The 7,173-nt window shown below is 56.3% G+C and overlaps 1 protein-coding gene across 4 annotated transcripts in view; it reads right to left on the bottom strand.

Moving 5' to 3' along the window:
• The window catches only part of Afap1 (actin filament associated protein 1), a 90,485-nt gene that overhangs the window by 10,839 nt on the left and 72,473 nt on the right, over positions 1–7,173 (bottom strand). For all 4 annotated transcript variants that reach the window (XR_783791.2, XM_010641779.2, XM_010641782.2 and 1 more), the window contains exons 11-12: positions 5,880–6,025; positions 1,918–2,035 (exon numbers count right to left, since the gene is read on the bottom strand). Coding sequence is in view for 3 of the 4 variants with exons in the window: in XM_010641779.2 (XP_010640081.1) it covers positions 1,918–2,035; positions 5,880–6,025 (264 nt within the window). In the remaining variant the exon portion in view is untranslated. The remainder of the gene's footprint in view (positions 1–1,917; positions 2,036–5,879; positions 6,026–7,173) is intronic.

The raw sequence follows: 7,173 nt of genomic DNA, 5'->3' as shown, positions 1-7,173 counted from the left end.
ACCCCGGGGCGCCACCGCCCGCCGCATGCCCCACGCCAAGCGGGCCTGGCTCACCAGGGCCCCTTCACTTGTGGGCTTTCCACACCAGCCAACGTGCTGGTTCCTGGTCGTAGTCAACACGCCCGCAGTCCCCACTCCGTGAGCCCTGAATCAAGTGCCACAAACAAGCTGGGCACAGTCCACTAAAGAAGGAAATGACCTCAGCCCGCAACAGGGACGCTGGGAAACCCAAGGGAGACGCTGCTGTGGTTCAGGGTACACGCTGGAGAAAGAGCATAAAGAACTGCAGGCACGGCGGCGACTCCTGGCATGTGATCACTCCCGTGCATAAAAAAATCCAGGCCCTTTCAAGTTTTAAGGTCTTTATGAATTGCCTTGCACTAAAAAAGGAAACATGAATTCATACATTCTGCTCCTTTCATCCTATTTTCGGATTCTTCTTGCAGAGTTCCCTTGGGCCAGACAGTAATTATGGCCTTTTGTTACGAAAATAGAGATTAGACTGCAGTCACCTCAGGCCTCCTTCAGTGGGGCTGGGGACCGTCCGCCATCCAGAAACAACACAGACAAATGCAGAGGTGAGGCTTCACACTGACGGCCCAGACACACTGGTCCAGAGTTCTTAAAATGGTCTTGACCAGACTATCATTTCCTAAAATACCAAGGACTGAGTCTCACGGAACACTTAGGAAACAGTGACAGAAACCCACAGAAGTGTCAGGCATGGTGGCGCACACCTGTAAACCCAGCACTCAGGAGGCTGAGGCAGGAGCATCGCTGTGTGTTTGAGGCCAGCCTGGGCTACATAGTGAGACCCTGTCTCAAGAAAAAGAAAAAAATATGCTTCTTGATTAAAAGTGTACGTTATTGTTTTGGTTTAAATATCTGGGAAGCTGAAGGAGTAAGACTCACTGAAGCCAGAGTACCACTAATGCCAAGGTCCTGGCCAAAAGTGTTAACTTCACGAACTAGCAATGAAGCCCTCCAAAGAGGAAGTCACCCAGTCCACGGTGCACTATTCGAGAGAGCAGGTTACAGGAAGACTGTGGAGAAACCTCAGGAAGCAAGATGGCTGCAAAAGGCCCTCAGGACTTTGTCTATAGCCCTGCCCTCTGGGAGGCTGAGGCAGGAGGACTCCAAGTTCTCGCCCAACCCAGGTAACTCTGTAAAAGTGCTCCATCCAATTTCCAGCACCACCCATCCCCCCAAAAAGTAAAAGAAAAAGCTCCTGTGGTCAGGCAAACAACCTGCAAATCCTGACCATGCACCAGAGCTGGGCCGTAAGGAGGTTGGCCCACATGGGGCGTGGGGCAGGGCAGCCGAAGAGGATGCTCTGTGAGGTTGCCGGGCAAATGTGGGGACCACAGAAGACTCTGCTCCTCGCAGCAGAGCAGGTGTCACAGTCAGGACACCTGGGCCGCCAGGCGTGTTGGGCATCGTGGGTGGCTGGGGACCGGGCAGCTGGAGTAGCACCACGGCCCCTGCTCTGTGGCCCTGACAGTGACCGCTGGGCCCTCCTTTTGGGGAGCGGCTGCCTGTGGCCCACTCACCTTGCACAGCACCAGCCCCAGTGTAGAGCAGGTGTCACAGTCAGGACACCTGGGCCGCCAGGCGTGTTGGGCATCGTGGGTGGCTGGGGACCGGGCAGCTGGAGTAGCACCACGGCCCCTGCTCTGTGGCCCTGACAGTGACCGCTGGGCCCTCCTTTTGGGGAGCGGCTGCCTGTGGCCCACTCACCTTGCACAGCACCAGCCCCAGTGCAGGACATACTGCCCCCCGCCTCTCCTGGCCATGGGCAGAGAGGTTTAGCGGATGACACGGCCGGGTAGGGACAAGCTGCCCAGGTCCCTGTGTTCCCTCGTGCAGCAGCCCCGAAGCCCCAGTGGGCGGGGGGAGGCGGGAGCCGCGCAGACTCACCGAGCCGTTGACGCAGGGGACATCGTCGTAGTGCAGCGCTGTGCCGCTGGGGTGCGAGTAGCCATTGGTGGTGCTCCCCAGGTAGGGGCTGGTGGACACCCCGCGCCGGTTCAGGAAGCTGGGGGCGAGAGAGGGGAGTCAAGGCCAGCGGCGGCTCTCCTTTGGCCACTGGTGTGTCCTAGGGAGATGGGTCTGGGGGCGGAAGCGCGGGCCCACCCCCCAGGCCCACCCCCGAGACACAGCGACTCCTGCCAGAGTGAGGACCTCTTTCGCTGTCCGACAGGTGCCCACATGGGCTGCACTGGGAGGCAGTGTGGTATCAGGGCGGGTGGGCATGCGCTGGAGCTGCCAGGAGGGGCACGCTGGGCAGGTGCCCACCTGCTCAGTCAGTGCCCGGTCTCATGAGTGCCACTGCACAGGGGAAGCCTGGATCGCGAGCGACCCTGAGCCCTGCCTGCACTGTCCTGGTGTCAGCACGGAGTTCACCAGAGGAGGCTGGGGCAGGAAGGCCCCACACCTGGCACATAGGTGAGGGCGGGACGCCACATGTTCCGAGAAGAGGCAGGTGTGTGGGAGGGAGAGGGCCACCCTCTTCTTGGACTCCGCAGCCCTCGCTGCCAGGTCTGTGCAGGGGCTGCCGCAGCTCCGCCCGCTGCACCACTGTCGTGGTTGAGCGTGTGTGTGCACGTGCGTGTGCACCGTCCGCCTCCCCACTTCAGCGCCCACTTCGGGTACCCGGCTCTGTCCCTCAGGCCGCCCATCACGGTGCAGCATGAATGTGCTGGGCGAGAACCAGGGCCGGCTCTGCAGAGAGCGATGCCGTCCCCGGAGAAAGGTAGAAGCCTGCAAGAGACTCGGCGCGTGGGGTCCAGGTGGGGGCCTAAAATCGCCTGGTTTTTTAAAGGATCCCGCCCCTGTTTTGTCTCTTCTCAGGCTCCTGCATTTCTAAGGCCACCAGAAGAATAAAAGAGTGAAAAACAGAAAGGGAAACAGGAGAGCGAACTCCACCGGGCTGAGAGGAGAGGACCCCAGAGGGGGTTCCTGCCAAGGCGGCTCCCTGGCTCCTGGAGCGCCACGCCCTCTGCTGGCCGAGGCTGCTCCGTCCCTCGCACACCTGGGCATTCATTCTGGAGTCGTCCTCCGCCGGCGGGAAGTGACCTGTGCATTCCACACTTACAGCACAGACCAGCGAATGCAGGGAAGGAAGATGTGCGGAGGAAAAGAGCGCAGGTGAAAGACAGCAAAGAGCTCGCGGTGAGGAAGCCTGGGACTTTCAAGTGTGTGCTCCTGGCTTTCTGACTGAGGTGTCTCCCTGAGGCGAGGCCGGGACAGCTGCGTCACGCGCGGAGAGGGACGAAGCCATGCACAGGGACATAGGGCCGGCCGAGAGCACCGCACACTCGGACACACGCATGTGTGCACGTCTTTCCCTCCTCACACCAGCAACAGTCCTGGACCTCACGGAGGCACCCGAGTCCAAAGCCAGGACAGGACCAGAGGTACCCTCAGAGGGGCTCACGGGCTCTCAACGAACAGGACACATGCAGAGTGTGGCCAGTGCGCCCCAACAGGGACAGCAGAGCCCCTCTACGGCCAGGAAGGTTCGGGGTGCCAAGCAGCACAGGGCCTGTGGTCTTCACCCTGCTGCTCTCCACAGAGCAAGGTGAACAGAGAACCCAGGGTCACGAGAGAGCGACCGGAGGACACCCTGCCACTGTCCCTTCCGCACTGCCAGATGGCGCCACTGAGCTTCCAGTGGCCTGCCACGGGCACCACAGAGAAAGGGTCCCGGGAAAACATCCCGGTATCTCCCTTCCAGTCCACAGTCCACGTAAGTCACGAAAAAATAACCTCACAGGGAAATAAGCTCCGACCGTACCATCCCTAGCAGCCCTGCACATACTACATTTCCCGGAGAATCTGCATTATTGCTTTCCAAAGTGTATTACTGTCTTTCCTTCCTCGGACAACACTCAATATCCCTCAGATAATCCTCTTCACAACCACGAAAAGATTCATTAACTGGCTGCCACTCTACAAAAAAAGCAAAAAAACAGTGTCAATCTTAGAATATTTTGCACACTGCCACGGCATGTATGCTGAACGTTTCTGTGCTAAATTTCTTCTGTTACGTTTTACAGGAATGTGTGTCTAGAAAACTAGAGAGTGCAAATAAACTGTACTGCTGGCTGCTGTCTCCAACAAAGAGTTTAAGGAGGCGAACAAGTTTCCTGCAGCTGTAACTCAGTGCACAGACCTTTTCATGATTCAGTTTTCTGGTACTGCAATCTGCATTTCTTTCTCTAAAAACTGACTTCTCACATTTGGTTTAGGTCAATATCCTACTAATTCGTAAAGTAAAAGCCAAGCTGTGTTCTGGGGGAAGTGTTTGTATTCTGTTCCTCTTCAGTTCTTTGGCTGGAGCTGAAGTTGCTGGTGGACCTGGAGGAGGACGTTAACACCCGCACACACCTCCGTGGGATCCAATTGTGCACACATCATGACGGGAAGGATTTATGGATGCTGCACTTCATAAAAAGCCGCTTTACGTGGGCTTTATGTATGGCTCAGCCTTGGAGGTCGGCGCCCTTGCAGCTTCTCAATGGAAGCACTCACTGAATAAGGACACAGACAGGACGCACACACAATGGCCCCACGAGTCTCGGCAGGGCTGCAGATCTCCATGGCCTGGTGGGCCCACAATGTCACCAAGCGCTGTGCCACTCCCGTGGCTGTGGTGACGTGGTGCGAAGAGACCTGTGTGACGGCTGGTCCGGTGAGAGGACAATGCACAGGGCTGGGTGTGGCTCGGGCCGTGCAGTGTCTGCGCAGGTGCAGCGGAACCTGGGCGCAGCAAACGCAGCTGTGCTGGATGCCACGCCTCTTCTCTGGTGGTCCCAGGACTGGGCCCAGGGCCTCACACTTGATGGGAAGCACTGCACCCTGGGCTGCACCTCCAGCCCAGAGCTCTTGCTGCGGACAACGCTTGAGCATCCTGGTGCACGCTCTGTGCTCCCGAGGGTTGTTTCCAAGTGTGCCCCTCCTACTTGCGTAAAGCAGTTTCCTGGGGACCCTGTGCCGCATCCCATGCATCCCGAGGGCACCCAGGGCCGGTGCCCAGGGACCGACCCATCCATGAGGCCTGGGGAGGCCCAGCCACGCTGCCGACACACGCTGTGCTCACCAGAATGCACCCCGTCTTTGGCGTGTGGCTGTGCCACCAGCGCCCAATCAAGGCTTCCTGCCCACTGCTGCTGCATTTGGAAGCAAACCTGAAAACCTACTCATTAAAAACAGTACTTGTGAGTACGCCTGGAAGCCACGCTCCCACCGAGGCGCCAGCCCACTGGCCACGTTGCCTCTGCGTCAGGCACACGAGTGTCAGGACCTTGAGACCTGCTGGAAAGGGACTTGAATGCCCCCAGCGCACGGAGAACTCAGCAGGTAATAACTCTGCCATCATGACAGGAAGGGAATATTTAGGGTTCAAAAGAATGCTTTTGCACAGAATAGTATTGTGTTAAAACCACAGTTTTAAAATATAGTACTGCACCGATGGCTTCAGGACCTCAGTCCTCCCTGTAGCAATACGCAGTCATTTCTGCCACGTAGGACGGGACAATGGGCAAACCGCAGCTCCCAGGCCCAATCCGGCCACCGCCTGTTTGCGAAGTTGTATTGTCACGCCGTTCGCGTGAACGCTGTCCCCACTGAAGGCACACTGAGTGGCTAGCAGAGGGGACACCCAGCCCGCAGAGCCAACATTATTTGCCCCTGGTCCTTATGCAAGTCTGCCAATCCCTGCTCTAACTGAAACCCAGAGAGCTGAAACGATAAAAAGTACTTGGGTAAAATGAGGATTAGAGTAATACCAAGCAGGTCTTTGGGGTCGGTTTGTTTTGCCCACACTTATACCAAAGCTGAGGGAAGCATCCTGGGGTGAGCCTGGGTGCCCAGCTTACCAGAAGGTCTGCTTGGCCGTCTGGATGACGTTGGCCGACATCTCCACGTCTATGTAGTCATAGTGCAGGGCGCCCGGGTCAGTGGACGACCCCGTCTCCGCCAGCAGGATCCCGATCCACCTGCCCATGTCTTCTGAAGAGGAGGCCTGTGAGGGGAGAGGCGTCTGCTTAACTGGAGACCCAGAGTTTTGCTTTGGAAGAGGCCAGGGACCATGCCAGGAGAGGCGGTGGGAGACACAGGTGTGACGTAGGCCCCGGCTGGCCAAGCGGCGGGTTCCAGTGGGTGCAGGAGCAGCAAAGCCAAGGGCAGAGCCCAGACAGCTCGGACGCTTGGGCTGCCGGTGGCTCTGATGGCTGGGACAGCGCACCCCGAACGCACTGCCCACAGGTGACCACTGCCGGGGTCACCAGGCTGCCCCGCAAGGTGATCTGCTTCCCTTGCAAATCTAAAATACATCGCTAGAGCCAGGCAAGGTGGCATATGCCTGTAATTCCAGCACTCGGGAAGCTGAGGCAGGAGGATTGCTGCGAGTTCAAGACCAGTCTGGGCTACATAGTGAGTTCCAGGTCAGTCTCAACCACATAGTGAGACCCTGTCTCAAACCCCCCGGCCAAAAAAACAAAAACATCACTAGGGTTATCGGCACTGGGATTTAAGCTACCCTGGTGAGGGGACTTGGAAAATCAGGGCTGTTACATTGTATCCAAATTGGTCCAAATACATGTGACGAATCAAAATGTCAACAGTGTTTCAAGTGCAGGGGACACTGAGCCATCTGACGTATGAAGAGACAATGTGGAGGGGAAAATAAATTTTATTTTTGTAAAAATTATAAATCTTTATCACTGTAGTTTTGTGGTATAGTTTCAAGTAGGGGACTGTGATACCCTCTGCCTTGTTTTTGTTGCCTAGAATTGCTTTTGCTATTCTAGGTCTCTTCCGGTTCCAAATGAACTTTTAGATTGTGTTCTCAAGGTCTGTGAAGGATGCTGCTGGGATTTCAACTGGGATTGCACTGAATCTATGTAGCAGTTTAGGAAGTGTGGCCATTTTCACTGTGTTGATTCTTCCTACCCAGGGGCAAGGGATGACTTTCCATCTTCTGATATCCTCTTCGGCCTCTTTAATCAGAGTGCTGTAGTACTGAATAGATCTCTGGTGTGAGAAACTGAAGATGTGAATAAGGATCAAAACGTGTAATAGATAATGTGAAAGGGGAAGGGCAATGGGGGAGGGGGAGGAACACGAAGGAGGAAAAGGAAAAGTATGAGAAAAGGCAAAGATGGAAGCAAA

This window comes from Fukomys damarensis, unplaced genomic scaffold (assembly GCF_012274545.1).
Source record: "Fukomys damarensis isolate Sample0158 unplaced genomic scaffold, DMR_v1.0_HiC HiC_scaffold_35, whole genome shotgun sequence".
Classification (NCBI taxonomy): Eukaryota; Metazoa; Chordata; class Mammalia; order Rodentia; family Bathyergidae; genus Fukomys; species Fukomys damarensis.
This window is presented reverse-complemented; position numbering and strand designations above follow the sequence as displayed.